Source organism: Watersipora subatra, chromosome 8 (assembly GCF_963576615.1).
Source record: "Watersipora subatra chromosome 8, tzWatSuba1.1, whole genome shotgun sequence".
Classification (NCBI taxonomy): Eukaryota; Metazoa; Bryozoa; class Gymnolaemata; order Cheilostomatida; family Watersiporidae; genus Watersipora; species Watersipora subatra.
This window is the reverse complement of record NC_088715.1, coordinates 63,380,429-63,396,039: the sequence shown is the minus strand read 5'-3', so window position 1 is coordinate 63,396,039 and position 15,611 is coordinate 63,380,429. Positions and strand designations below refer to the sequence as shown.

The following is a 15,611-nucleotide window of genomic DNA, read 5'->3' as shown; positions in this document are numbered from 1 at the left end:
ATGTTTAGACAATTTCACTATTTCTTTCATAGACTAATGGGGTCTCAAATGGTTTACTTCCTATGCTACGGGTGTACAACAATACCGCTCGCTACGTCGACCAGGGTGGCAACAAGAGACCTGGAGCCTTCGCTATCTACATCGAGCCCTGGCATGCTGATGTCTTCGAGTTTCTTGACTGTAGGAAGAACACAGGTGAAGCCATTACTTTACATTTTACCCTTCGTGTCAAGATCATTTGAATGATTAGATACATGTATGCACTGTATATGTAGTCAGTTACGTGCATGCTTCGTTCATTGTTTAGTCCATTGCAAGAACTATAGAGGGAGTCATCTTCTTACTTCTATGTACAATGTAATACACTATAATACAACATTACAATGTGGTATACATACATTGTATATAGCAATCTTGCTTGCTTTTTGACACTGGCAGATATTTTTTTAACACAACTTTGAACTTGGAGACTATCGGCAAACCAGTGCCTATGTGCTGCCTTTAGATTTTCTAAAGGGTTACAAACCTGTCGAAATGTTGCAGAAATCTTTGTCATAGAATAGAGTACACGATACAATCGTTTTAGCTTTAAGCATATTCATGAACTTGGAGTTATCCTCCCTATGCTGCTTTCAGTGATATGTGACCAACACAATAAATCACTATTGATGACTTGCTGATAAACCACATGAAACATTTTTAGTATACACCGAACTCGTCATAAAGCAAATGTTCAGTTATCATAGCCAACAAACATTAAAATCTATTTAAGGACCTCAGGCTTTTAAGGATGCATCTCCATGCTTGCGCTCATCCACAGTCACTGAACTCTACCAGACTCTAGTTTATCTACGTCAAGGCAGATGTAGTAATTTTCCTAAAATTGAGAGGGTAGTTAATAGGAATCTAAATGCATTGCATTTCTGGCTAGAAGTTGGAACCCAACTTTTTAGTTGGTTTGAAAAGTGCCACTTTCTTTACACCTTTTTGTCTGCGGTCTGCTTGCATAGCGAGCATTGATAAAGCTTCTTTCTATTTCTCTCAAGTTTAGACAAGGAGGATCAATGAGATAGCGACCTTTTCTGTGCCCTCTAATTTTCTCTATTTCTCTCATTTATAGGAAAGCTTAAACAACAACCTTTTTCTGTATCCTCTGGATCTGTGTTTATTTTTCTTTATTTCTCTCATATATAGGAAAGGAGGAACAACGCGCTAGGGACCTTTTTTACGCCCTTTGGATACCTGACCTTTTTATGGAGAGGGTCGAGGCCAACAAGGAGTGGACCCTGATGTGTCCTCACGAGTGTCCCGGTCTCGCAGACGTATACGGAGATGAATTTGTAAAACTCTATGAACAGTTAGTATGGATTCCCTTTCGGACATTTCAAGTTTTTTGTCTCATACAGAGTTTCTCTTACTTTATCCTGCTACTAGTGTTTCTCATCCACTCCTACAGGTACGAGAGTGAAGGAAGAGGAAGGAAAACAGTCAATGCTCAGAAGCTTTGGTAAGCTCTATGGTTACAACATCCTTGTTTTTCATGACAACTTGTCAACAACCTGCAATGAACTGCCATAGAAATATTAGCAGGCAGAGTTATCAATTAGCTAGCAGTGGGAACATAAAGATAGTAGAGATTCGTACAGTTTACCTGACAACTTGCGTTAATCTCTGTTCTGGTCAAAAGTGTTACTCAGCCGTCAGGGTTTTCCCAATAGGATTTCCAATGGAACTGCAGAATTAGTTAGAACTGCGCTTTGCCCTACAATAGACATTTTATTACTCCTATTATGTCTGCCCCAACCACTAATTAGGAGAATCCTAACTGTCACGAGTCAATAATTCTCGTGGAGGCGCGAATGGTAAAGTGTAGAGCTATTCTCAACAAAAACTTGGGTCATCGTAGAAATGTTCATCTTAGCTTGTTTTCTATAGAAATGCTGTAGTGTGGCTATTTTTATAACTTCAACGTTTGCCGCCGTAGCTGGAATTGCATAAGACTATCAACAAAGCTGTCTTTTAACACTTTTTCAATGTTACATAGCGCAACCCCAGGTTTGTTTCCGGGTGAGTCAATGAATTGTTCTTCTCACTATGTACACTTTAACCATTGAACCTAAGCGCTTCCTGTAACGACAGTATAAAGTGTTTGTAGCGCATTTCTATGCTTGTGTAAGATTGTAACCGACACCATTGTTCGCACCATTGGAAAGGCAATCCCTCCTTATCTCTGAAAATAGTAACTGCAACAGTAACTTAAACCAAAGAGACATAGTTTTCCTTAGTGTTGGCATCATCTGAGTTCTGTAAAACACAGACTAGAAGAACCTTTGACTGTTATTCGATAGCCGAATGCATTCATACAAGCAGATATGTATGCCCTATTTTCAGGTTCTGAACTTCTTCTCTCGCACACATCTCTCTCTGCAATCCCTCTAGTCGGAGTAGAATGTCTGCTTGTATATCAGTGTGTCGTTAGGTGACGCCATAGCCCTAGTATGGATCTGCGCAGGTGACTGCAGTATTGACACTGGAGATCATTGTTCGTCTGTGTGTCAGATGAGTTGAGTGGTTCCTTTCACCTCTCTCGGAGCTCATCTCTGTTCCGCATTCCTTCATTTTTAAGGATCTTCATATCTATATGAGTCCGAGATTTCTATCCGGTTTTTTCTTGTGCTTTCCACATGTTTTTCAAACGTGCATCAGTAGTGGCCTGAAAGTTTAGAACGTTTTACTGTTATTAAAGTGAATACTTGACCAAGAGCAGAAGTTCGGTGAGGGTGAGCTGCGTGAGAACCTGTTCATGCGTTTGTGGTTGCGGCCCGTAATATCCTGCTTGAAAATACTAGGTCCTAATTCCATCTTTAGGTATGCTATTGTCACGTCACAATCGGAGACAGGAAACCCATACATGCTTTACAAAGACGCGTGCAACAAGAAAAGTAACCAGAAGAACCTGGGAACCATCAAGTGCAGCAATCTCTGTACAGAGATAGTCGAATACACATCACCCGATGAGGTATCGATCGGTGTTCACTCTGTCTGTAGACACTCGGGCTATACGTAGTTCATACATATCTGCTAGGAAGTAGTTTGTTACACTGCGGGTTTCCATAACGTTTTATATGAGGCCATCTCTAGTTTTAAATTATTCTTGAAAACATACTTCGTCATAAAGGTTAACTTTGAAGAACTCAAAAGATTATCAAAACTTTCGACTTGTTCTACACGAATTGTGTAAGTTTCGCATATAAAAACTACTGCAATTCCAGTAGTCATTGGAGCATAGGGTGCAATAACAGCTGCACAATTAACAAGTATATATCATATAGTACCATAAATTCTGGTATATATGTCAAAAATTGCCTACCAAATTTCAAATTCATTCTTGACTTACGCGGTGGTCACGTTTTTCATGACACTAATTTTAGTATAATTCAAATTTAGAAAACCATTGCAAATCAAAATTACATAATATGACATACAAGGATTTATTTATACAATAGTACAATGCTAGTAATGCTACTCAACATGTGATGGATCAAACACAAAGTTCCATTCACCATTCGATTTGTCATTGCTAGGATTCTCTTCTGGAATAACGTGTTTTTTCTAATTTAATGTTTTTTTCTTATTATCTGCTTACACGCCCACACTCCGATAATCCATTTGACACATCTGTTATCGTCCATCCATCCTTTTTTTGTACATAATCACTTTCTGACAGAAATCTGTCTTGTGTTATGGCTTTTCTGTTAAAAATGTACATATTATCAAATGTGGCAGTTCTGCTCTATTAGCAAGACCAATTTGATGGTGAAGTATGTTTTTTTTGTGCCTTGTGGTCCCCACTAGAACTGTCGTATCTCGTTCTTTTGTTAATTGTACGTATTGCCAACGACACAAAAAACATGGGAGTTTTGCTGATGGCGCTTTTGAATACCATTTCCTCAGCTACGCATCGCCCGCCTCTGATACCGACTGAACTATTAGCGGTCAAACGGTTTGATCTAGAAAAGAAAGTCGATCGATCATACTAGTCCAAAAACTAGGATTTTAAAGCTACACTTTAGATCTTTACTTATACTCCTGTTGACTTGTTGACGCCTGTCGCCTGAATTAATGGTACATGTATTATTATTAACTGGTTAATGAAGTTGTGATTGTGAAGAAGCTAAGGTATACAATGAGAGAAGCTGTTATGTAAAAATAAGTACCAGCGCCGCTTTGAGATTCTAATTGGGAAATGTAAGCTTTGGAATACTCTTTATCCGTGTGAAGTGAACGTGTGAAGACAGGATGTCATTGTTTGTTTGTTCACAGGTGGCTGTCTGCAACCTCGCCTCTATCGCAGTCAACATGTATGTTGGACCAAACAAAAAATATAATTTTGAAAAGCTAAGGCAGGTGACCAAGGTAATCACAAAGAACCTCAACAAGATCATCGACATCAACTTCTACCCTGTTGAAGAGGTGACTAGGCATTTACTGTTCCATTGTTGCTATGGTAACACTGTCGAACCTCTGCATACAAAATTTTCAAATTACGAAACATATTTTGGTACAAGTTTGGCTTCGACTTATGAAAAATATTTCTTGATACGAAAGACCTTTTGCATTTTGGTTTTGTGACCAAAATGACCTTCGCATTTTGTTTCATGACTTGACCTGTTTATTTTTGGTGGGTACGCGTTTCACTCAGTTAAATTTGTTAGTGAAAGTCGGTAACAGCAAGCGTTTTATTTTCATTTATTGTATAATTTGGAGTTATCATATCACATACAGAGTTGAACAACTTTAGTTTTTAGCAATTCACAGTCTGTGTTTTCTCTATGATGACAGTTATCAGTTCGTGCCGATGTAAATAATTTTTTTGCATTCTTAAAACCGTTTATTTCAAGCAAACAAATCAAGGCTACAACACAAACCTCTTCTGACCTCCGTTTTCGCTCAGCCTTGTCTAGATGGCCAATGTCAACGGTAAACAAATATACCGTTCGTAGTTTTATTTATTCATTTATTCGTCACAGGGTTTTGCCATTTTATGCATTTTATATGCAAATGTTGGATCTGAGTTTGTGGGTCCTTGGAACAGATTAAGGCATTTATATGGTGACATCGTTTTAAACTTACGAAATCTTTTACTTGCAAGACAGCTTCTAGAATGAATTCATTTCGTATGTAGAGGCTCTACTATACTGGTGTATTATAGCTATGGGCATATGAAGATCTTGTAGTTGTCCTCTCTTCTATAATACATTGTATCATTGTGCTGCCCGAGACCTGTGATGGTCGCATCCTAAATCTGAGCTTGTATCAATTTTTGTTCAAAGCTTGTAAAAGAATTTACAATTAAATTTGGTTTAATGTAATTTATTACATAGTTACTTTGTGTAGAAATGACTTGTTGGTCAATGAATATATAAAGTTGGATGAATCATGAAGCCCGCTTCATAATTATACACTCGTAGCAACTCAAGTATTGACATTTGCTTAGCCTACCTATTATGATTATGATTCTCTTACCTTTTTTCGCTATTCTATGACTATATTTTGTACCTACTATATTTCCTCGTCATTACTGACTTTCCCATTCACGTTGCGTCATAATTTTGCAGGCAAAGAACTCTAACGTGAGGCACAGACCGATAGGCATCGGAGTGCAGGGATTAGCTGATGCGTTTATTCTAATGAGGTTTGGTGCATCTCAGGATTTATCTTACCTTTGTAGTTTAGCTTCACAGCTTACATGTATGTCACTACTCCCAGTTTGTCTTATTTTCATTCATCTACAAGTCAGTAGTCATTGAAGTAGTCTTTGTCTCTCTTGAAAACATTCAATCCACCTGTTGCTCATCGCACAGCTCTGGTCTAGAACCCTTGATTTGGAACAACAAGTTAGGGTTCAATTCTCAGAAAAGGTCAGCAGTGTTGACAGGAATGACCTTCAAACTTAAATTGCTCTGCGCAACTGAACATGTCTCCAGTCATCGAGGTTCCCTTGCCACGGGACTCAGACATGTCCAGTCAAGATCACAATTTTTGCACAACAATACTCCTATAAACATGCCCAGCCTCTGCTAGCAGTAAGATAGCAGATATCATATTCCATCTTCGAGGAATTGCCCTCACATGGAGCCGAGGTCTCTACAATCTGCATGAACAACTCCCCAGTCCATCGCGTTCGCTACTTTAGTGAACATGGCAATGATCTCTCAAAGGTGTCGATACTGTCGGTATTTTGACTCCCTCTTCCTCCATTAGGTATCCGTTCGACTCCCCTGAAGCAGCTCAACTGAACAAGGAGATATTTGAAACTATCTATTTCGCCGCGTTAGATGCAAGCTGCGAATTAGCACAGAAAGAGGGTGTCTATTCGTCATACGAAGGTTCCCCTGTCAGCCAAGGGGTAAGACAGCATTAGTTCTAAACCTCTAACATTTGCTGCTCTTCGTAGTTAGACAGTTTAAACCATTATTTTTTTTTTTTTTCATTTGTACGCAAAATAAAGATTAGTCGGCTAACCTTCAAAGTCATTAAGGCTTTTTTAAAGCGTCTCACTATCCGTCTCGAAAACAACACAATCGGCATAACAAGCTCTGCCCATAAATATCTGGCATAGCCTAGCTTTTTAGGAACGGAAGTTAAGGATGTTTAGTCCGCTTTAGAATGATAGAGATGGGTGTCTTAAAACCCATTATATCTAAATTCAGCCTGTAAAATAATCGGTCTTTTATGAAAGGTAGATAAACTATTTAAAATTGCTCTTAGCTTGTTACATGATGTTTAATAGGCTGAACGCCGAGAAAAATGAGCTCAAAAAATCGATTTTATCACAAGCTCGCGTTGTTATCGCGCTTTTTTGAGCTCATTTTTGAATATGCAATGTTTAATAGCTTATCTACCTTTCAAAAAAGACAGATTATTTCGAAGGCTGAATTTAGATAATAAAGGGTTTTAAGACACCCATCTCTATCATCCTAAATCGGGACTAAACATCTCGGACTTCCATTCCTAAAAAACTAGGCTACGTCACGTATTTATGGGCGGAGCTTGTAGTGACGATCGTGTTGTTGAGACCGATATTAAGACGTTGTAGAAAAGCCTTCAATACTCTGAAAGTCAAGTGGACCAATCTTTATTTTGAGTACAAAATCGGAATCAGCGTGTCTGATTTACCTAGTAAATATAATAAAAGTTGTACGTGACAGTTATGGTTTAATACAGACCTTTTAGCTGCGTCAGTTCAGCGTCTTTATAGATCTGTGCACCCACAGGATATGATGTCGATTCATTCCAGGGTTGGCAGGGTATAGTAAAAGATCATATGTAGGGGTATAGAAACCGTAGCAATAATATAATGCAAACATCTCCTAGTACAAATCCACAAAATTTTATATAAGTATATATATATATGTATATATTGATAAATAGTAACAAAATAGTATGTTAACCTTAGTAACTATAGTTACCTACAGTAACAATTGTATTTAATGGTTATGATCTGCAATAAATTGTAACAGTATAATGTTCATCTGCAGTACATACCGTAGGGAACTCTTACTTTCAAGACAGACGTACGTATAACATAAACTTAGAATTCACTTCAAATAAGGCTTATTAAGCACACACTTGAACACAAGCTAAGTTTTAGTGGCTATGTCTAACTATTATACTGAATTACACTGGAACACAAGCTAAGTTTTAGTGGCTATGTCTAACTATTATACTGAATTACACTGGAACACAAGCTAAGTTTTAGTGGCTATGTCTAACTATTATACTGAATTACACTGGAACACAAGCTAAGTTTTAGTGGCTATGTCTAACTATTATACTGAATTACACTGGAACACAAGCTAAGTTTTAGTGGCTATGTCTAACTATTATACTGAATTACACTGGAACACAAGCTAAGTTTTAGTGGCTATGTCTAACTATTATACTGAATTACACTGGAACACAAGCTAAGTTTTAGTGGCTATGTCTAACTATTATACTGAATTACACTGGAACACAAGCTAAGTTTTAGTGGCTATGTCTAACTATTATACTGAATTACACTGGAACACAAGCTAAGTTTTAGTAGCTTAACTAGTAGTCTAACTATTATACTGAATTTCAACTTTTTATTACTAAGGTTTTATCGCTCATCAGTTTCTGTCTGAAAAGCGAACAGTTAATCGCAGCCATCACAAAAACGCCATAGATTGGAATCTCTTTATTTCGACGACGTACTCAAACATTGTGGTTTTTGTTTTTGATCATGTGAAATTAAAGGCCAATAAAAGACTCAATATAAAACGTCTCGTAGCACTAGTTTATGGTTTAGTTTAGGGACTCCTATCTACGGCGTTTTCGAGATGGCTGCGATTAACTGTTCATATTTTAGCTTTTAAGAGCTTCTAATCACATTTCCACATATTTGGCACTTACAGCACAACAGAGTAAGACATGGTGAATCTTTTGATACCAAATAATTGTAATGTGAATTTTGTTGCGAGTCAACATTTAAAGGGAAAATATTACCATTTTACACGCAATAATTGTTGAATTGAGAAAAACCGGTCATCGTGTCTCTTTCAGGCGTTGTGAAAATATTTTCGGTGAACAGCATTTCAGTGTCTTTATTATTTTGACGTACGTAATGAGAACACCGACTTCTAAATTTGAACTCGAGCGAAATTTAGTTGAATTCGTATGGTAAAATAAGATTTATGTTCCACTACGCGAGGTGAAAAAATTGTATTTCAGGTTAATCGTATCCTGAGGGTGCACTGTATGTCTGTCATCACAGAAACACCGAATTAAGCGACAGCCATCTCATGTGTGACGGATAGACAGCATATTGATGTAACCAGTTTTTGTCACACTTTGTGTGAGCGCTCATTAAATGCCACAATCATTAAACCAAGTTTTTGGTGTCAGCAGACTATGCGTCGCTGATAATAGCCACTGTAGCCAAAGCAGAAAAACTTGGAGGTCGAATTTAATTGAATAACATAATAGTAGCAACTACTATTATAACATTTCTTCACTACTGTCTCATTCATGGTTTTAATTAATCGAAAATGACCTAAAATATGCCAGAACACAAAGTGCCAGTTACATGTCACTTAATATAAACTATATACATTATAAGCTATTGAACATCTCATTTTTGTATATTATGAGGCCAGTTATGCCTGTGATTCCAGCCAAACATTTCTCACTGTCTCACCATTTCTCCGCTTACAGATCCTCCAGCATGACATGTGGGGTGTGAAGGTAACAGACGAGCTCAATGATTGGACGAGACTGAGAGCAGACATTGCCCGTCATGGTGTACGTAACTCTTTGCTGCTCGCTCCCATGCCGACAGCATCCACTGCCCAGATCCTTGGGAACAATGAAAGCATAGAGCCTTACACGAGCAACATCTACACTCGCAGGGTGCTCTCTGGAGAGTTCCAGGTATGTTGGCAGCCGTAATATATCTATGCCAGCATCTCTCCTAATTAGAATTACCTTACATTCAATTTTCTAAAATCATGATGTCAATTGTAAGCAAAGTAAATGCCAACATTTGATGTCGGAAGTTTGTCCAAACATCGTAGTTTTGTAAATGTGTCAATATTTACCCAATAATCTTTCACGTACTCTAACTAATACGGTTTACGACCTAGACTGGTTTTTATCAGTTTAAAGTTTAAAGTCGACACTATTGTAACTTGAATCATATATTTGTGGTGTATACTCCAGGACCATGGTTCTCTCCAGGAATTGTGATCTGGGAGAGTAAAGTTCTAGGTTGGGACAGACAACTGAGTTGTCCTCTCGTGTCCTCAATACACCTTCCAAAAATTGTGGATTATATAGAAACTAGGTGAATGCCTGGCATTGCATGGGTAGTAAAAAACAGCTTATAAACAGTGGCAGACAATGTAGTTGCCATAAGCTAAGTAGACTAATTAGCCAGTGACAAAATTATTAAATTGGCTAACTTGAGCTAGTGTATTGCTAAATTTACTATAAAAGCCGTGAAGTCAGGTTGTGTGGTGAAGTCAGATTGTGTGACGTTGTGTCGTTATGTGTATTAAGGATCATGTTCAATTATTCCATTGTATCGCAAGAAATGGGTTAGCTCGCTTGTCTCCGAGTTCAAATCCAGTGTGAATCGGTGTTTTCATTTTCATTACTTAATCGCTATTACCAGATGTACGACAGATAAATACTGAGATTTATATATATATTAATGAGTTGTGTTCATTTAATTTTCGCATATTCATAGCTCTCTACCTCTACTTCGGCTCCATTGGTTTCGTGTCTCACCTTAATATGAAGGTGAAGTTTGACAAAACCCCGTATTGTTATTATAGTAGTTTAGTAGTTGTTATTGTTATTATAGTAGTGCAGTAGTTATTATTGTTATTATAGTAGTTTAGTAGTTATTATTGTTATTATAGTAGTGCAGTAGTTATTATTGTTATTATAGTAGTTTAGTAGTTATTATTGTTATTATAGTAGTTTAGTAGTTGTTATTGTTATTATAGTATAGTAGTTGTTATTGTTATTATAGTAGTTTAGTAGTTATTATTGTTATTATAGTAGTTTAGTAGTTATTATTGTTATTATAGTAGTTTAGTAGTTATTATTGTTATTATAGTAGTTTAGTAGTTATTATTGTTATTATAGTAGTTTAGTAGTTATTATTGTTATTATAGTAGTTTAGTAGTTATTATTGTTATTATAGTATAGTAGTTGTTATTGTTATTATAGTAGTTTAGTAGTTATTATTGTTATTATAGTAGTTTAGTAGTTATTATTGTTATTATAGTAGTTTAGTAGTTATTATTGTTATTATAGTAGTTTAGTAGTTGTTATTGTTATTATAGTATAGTAGTTGTTATTGTTATTATAGTAGTTTAGTAGTTATTATTGTTATTATAGTATAGTAGTTATTATTGTTATTATAGTATAGTAGTTGTTATTGTTATTATAGTAGTTTAGTAGTTATTATTGTTATTATAGTAGTTTAGTAGTTATTATTGTTATTATAGTAGTTTAGTAGTTATTATTGTTATTATAGTATAGTAGTTGTTATTGTTATTATAGTAGTTTAGTAGTTATTATTGTTATTATAGTAGTTTAGTAGTTATTATTGTTATTATAGTAGTTTAGTAGTTATTATTGTTATTATAGTAGTTTAGTAGTTATTATTGTTATTATAGTATAGTAGTTGTTATTGTTATTATAGTAGTTTAGTAGTTATTATTGTTATTATAGTAGTTTAGTAGTTATTATTGTTATTATAGTAGTTTAGTAGTTATTATTGTTATTATAGTAGTTTAGTAGTTATTATTGTTATTATAGTTGTTTAGTAGTTATTATTGTTATTATAGTATAGTAGTTGTTATTGTTATTATAGTAGTTTAGTAGTTATTATTGTTATTATAGTATAGTAGTTGTTATTGTTATTATAGTAGTTTAGTAGTTATTATTGTTATTATAGTAGTTTAGTAGTTGTTATTGTTATTATAGTAGTTTAGTAGTTATTATTGTTATTATAATATAGTAGTTATTATTGTTATTATAGTAGTTTAGTAGTTATTATTGTTATTATAGTAGTTTAGTAGTTATTATTGTTATTATAGTATAGTAGTTGTTATTGTTATTATAGTAGTTTAGTAGTTGTTATTGTTATTATAGTAGTTTAGTAGTTATTATTGTTATTATAGTAGTTTAGTAGTTATTATTGTTATTATAGTATAGTAGTTATTATTGTTATTATAGTAGTGCAGTAGTTATTATTGTTATTATAGTAGTTTAGTAGTTATTATTGTTATTATAGTAGTTTAGTAGTTATTATTGTTATTATAGTAGTTTAGTAGTTATTATTGTTATTATAGTATAGTAGTTGTTATTGTTATTATAGTAGTTTAGTAGTTATTATTGTTATTATAGTAGTTTAGTAGTTGTTATTGTTATTATAGTAGTTTAGTAGTTATTATTGTTATTATAGTATAGTAGTTATTATTGTTATTATAGTAGTTTAGTAGTTATTATTGTTATTATAGTAGTTTAGTAGTTATTATTGTTATTATAGTAGTTTAGTAGTTGTTATTGTTATTATAGTAGTTTAGTAGTTATTATTGTTATTATAGTAGTTTAGTAGTTGTTATTGTTATTATAGTAGTTTAGTAGTTATTATTGTTATTATAGTAGTTTAGTAGTTATTATTGTTATTATAGTAGTGCAGTAGTTATTATTGTTATTATAGTAGTTTAGTAGTTATTATTGTTATTATAGTAGTTTAGTAGTTATTATTGTTATTATAGTAGTTTAGTAGTTAGTATTGTTATTATAGTATAGTAGTTATTATTGTTATTATAGTAGTTTAGTAGTTATTATTGTTATTATAGTTTAGTAGTTATTATTGTTATTATAGTAGTTTAGTAGTTATTATTGTTATTATAGTAGTTTAGTAGTTATTATTGTTATTATAGTAGTTTAGTAGTTATTATTGTTATTATAGTTCTTTAGTAGTTATTATTGTTATTATAGTTCTTTAGTAGTTATTATAGTAGTTTAGCTTCTTATACGTAATTTAATCTTTTGTATTTAGTTTCTTAGTTTTATGTAATACATTTATTTTACGTCTTACGTAAATATTTATGGGAAGCTTTTGCAGAAGTGGAACCAATTACAAAAATACCAAAAAATTCTCTCGCTCATTAATTTTATCTGTCAAGGTTGGACCATATGGTTATTGTTATGCATTCGCATTCACGACACAAAACTAGTTTGGGCAAGACTGCTGTTAAAAAAAGTTGTGAGGCTCTAGAGAGAAGACAACCCATTGCTTTTTCAACCTAGTTCACTAGTCTGGATATTTTCAGTATCAGCCACCTTTTGCAGGTTGTCAATCACCATCTGCTGCATGACCTCACAGAATTAGGCCTGTGGAATGACGAAATGAAGAATGAGATAATTTCCCTTGGAGGTTCTATTCAGGTGAGTATCTACTCAATGGCTGTAAGAGATTCTTAGTTACACGGTAGATATCTGGGCAAATGTCTGTTGGTGTATGTTCAGACGTGGGGCTGCTTACAAGTGAAAATGTTACACAGACATACCAGGTCCTCAACATACGAGAAATTTGAAATACGAAAAATCTCAGAGCAAGTTTGTGCCTTGAGATATGAGACATCTCTCGATGCGGCAGCTAGGTGGCTGAGTTTGCGGATGCCGGATCGATTTGATAACGTTTTATAAATAATGGCTAAAGGTGAAAGCTAGTCAAAAAGTAAGGTAAAAATACCATCACATGTGTGACATGTAGTGACATGTGTGACATGTAGACAGCGTATTCATGTAGACAGCGTGTTCATGTGTGACATGTAGACAGCGTATTCATGTGTGACATGTAGACAGCGTATTCATGTGTGACATGTAGACAGCATATTCATGTGTGACATGTAGACATCGTATTCATGTGTGACATGTAGACAGCGTATTCATGTGTGACATGTAGACAGCGTATTCATGTAGACAGCGTATTCATGCAACCAGTTTTTGTCACGCTTTGTGTGAGCGTTCACCGGTCACAATCATTAAACCAAGTTTTTGGTGTCAGCAGATGATGCGTCGCTGATAATAGCCATTGTAGCCAAAGCAGAAAAACTTGAAGGTCAAATTTAATTGAATAAAATATCAGTAGCTTAGAAAGAAGTAAGGTAAAAAACTCAAAAAAGATTAGAATTAAGTTTGGTATAACGTAAGATTAAAGCTTGAGTGTAAAGTAAGCTAAATTCATTTAAGTTAAATTCAAAGTTTATGTTAGGCCACGCGGTGTCACAAAAGTGACACCATTTGTCTCGAAGGTTAGACAACTCCATACAGTGCATAAAAATGTTATATTTTATTGCAGATGATAACCACTAGATTTGTTACTTTGTGAGGAATTAGAACAATTAAAAACCCATTTTTGCCCTTTGTAATATCCTGTTTTTCAAACTGTGGTAATGGATTAACTTGTATTTAGTCATTTTATATATGAAATATTGATTTGAGATATGATAACTCATTCCCAGAATGCATTAAGGTTGTATATCGAGGTATGACTACCGGTATATACCGTACTTTTTGGACTATTAGCCGCTACTTTTTTCTGATGATTTGAGCCATGTGGCTTATGTAAGGGTGCGGCTATTCTGTGGCTTTTTCTTTGACCGCTAGGGCGCATTAACCAGAATCTCCGGTTAGTGCGCCTCTAGCAGTGAAAAAAAAACGAAACAATGCCTAACGGTACTGTTCCGTTAGGCACTAGGTTAAAAAGCGTCAGTTAATACGAAACAGTGCTGTTAGACACTGTTCCGTTTTAAGCAGCAAAGTTGCCGCCGTCTTAAAATGCACCGTCCTGAGTTCTGCGGCCTATACAAAGGTGCGGCCTATATATTGTTTTATTATCGGTTTTTGAAAAATAAAGCAGATGCGGCTAATATAGGGGTGCGGTTTATAGTCCGAAAAGTACGGTATTACTATAAGTTGCTGATACATATTTGTATCAGCAAGTAACGAAATTCTAGCGTATAAAGCTGCAATTGTGAAACTAAAAGTTTGGGTGTGGCTTATAAATTGTCGGTTAAGGTAATGGGGTAATCATTATTACGTAATGAGGTCATTAATTCTGGTTATTGTCATGCCACAATGACCAGAACTTGGTTGTATTCATTGGGTTACTTTGTGTCAATATGGCAGCATTTCAGTTGGTAGTTTCTACAGCTATGTTCACAACCATAAATTTAAAAACAACACCCTATTTTACTCTTCTCAATGACGTGTTGCAAAATGTGAAAATGTGCTCAGTGATTTGGTATTCATTGACTGTACAGTAAATTTCTCAAGGGAGGAAGGCTGAGAAGTGCTTATTATTTTGGTTAGGCGTGTGACAGCATTCCACAGCACATTAAGGACCTCTACAAGACAACATGGGAAATCTCCCAGAAGCAGGTTATCAACATGGCTGCTGATCGAGGAGCCTTCATAGACCAGAGTCAGAGCCTGAATATTCACATGGCTAATCCGTCATTCTCCAAGATATCCAGCATGCATTTCTATGGATGGAAGCAGGTAAATAGTATATACTCTGTACAGTAGCCAGTAGTATATGCCCAATACACTCAGTAGCTAGGAATATATACTTTGTACGCTTGTCAATAGCTTTAGTAGATGTTCTGTATGCTAGTCAGTGGTTATGAGTACAAGCTCTGTATACTAGTCATTAGGAGTACAAGCTCTGTACACCAGCCGATAGTTAGGTGTACAAGCTCTGTACACTAGTTAGGAGTACAAGCTCTGTACAGTGAGCATCAGCTAGAAGTGCAAACTCTGTACACCAACAAGTAATTAGGTGTACAAACTCTGTACACTAGTTAGGATTACAAGCTCTGTACACTAGTTAGGATTACAAGCTCTGTATACTAGTCATTAGGAGTACAAGCTCTGTACACTAGTTAGGATTACAAGCTCTGTATACTAGTCATTAGGAGTACAAGTGCTGTACACTAGTTAGGAGTGCAAGCTCTGTACAGTGAGCATCAGCTAGATATACAAACTCTGTACACCAACGA

General features: G+C 35.1%; 1 protein-coding gene across 1 annotated transcript in view; it reads left to right on the top strand.

Annotated features, from left to right (window-relative positions):
- LOC137401568 (ribonucleoside-diphosphate reductase large subunit-like) overlaps positions 1-15,611 on the top strand; it is a 32,833-nt gene that overhangs the window by 16,640 nt on the left and 582 nt on the right. The window contains exons 8-17 of the mRNA XM_068087996.1: positions 33-195; positions 1,195-1,357; positions 1,457-1,507; positions 2,869-3,019; positions 4,324-4,473; positions 5,619-5,695; positions 6,265-6,409; positions 9,238-9,453; positions 12,898-12,993; positions 14,923-15,111. Of these exons, the coding sequence (XP_067944097.1) occupies positions 33-195; positions 1,195-1,357; positions 1,457-1,507; positions 2,869-3,019; positions 4,324-4,473; positions 5,619-5,695; positions 6,265-6,409; positions 9,238-9,453; positions 12,898-12,993; positions 14,923-15,111 (1,401 nt within the window). The remainder of the gene's footprint in view (positions 1-32; positions 196-1,194; positions 1,358-1,456; positions 1,508-2,868; positions 3,020-4,323; positions 4,474-5,618; positions 5,696-6,264; positions 6,410-9,237; positions 9,454-12,897; positions 12,994-14,922; positions 15,112-15,611) is intronic.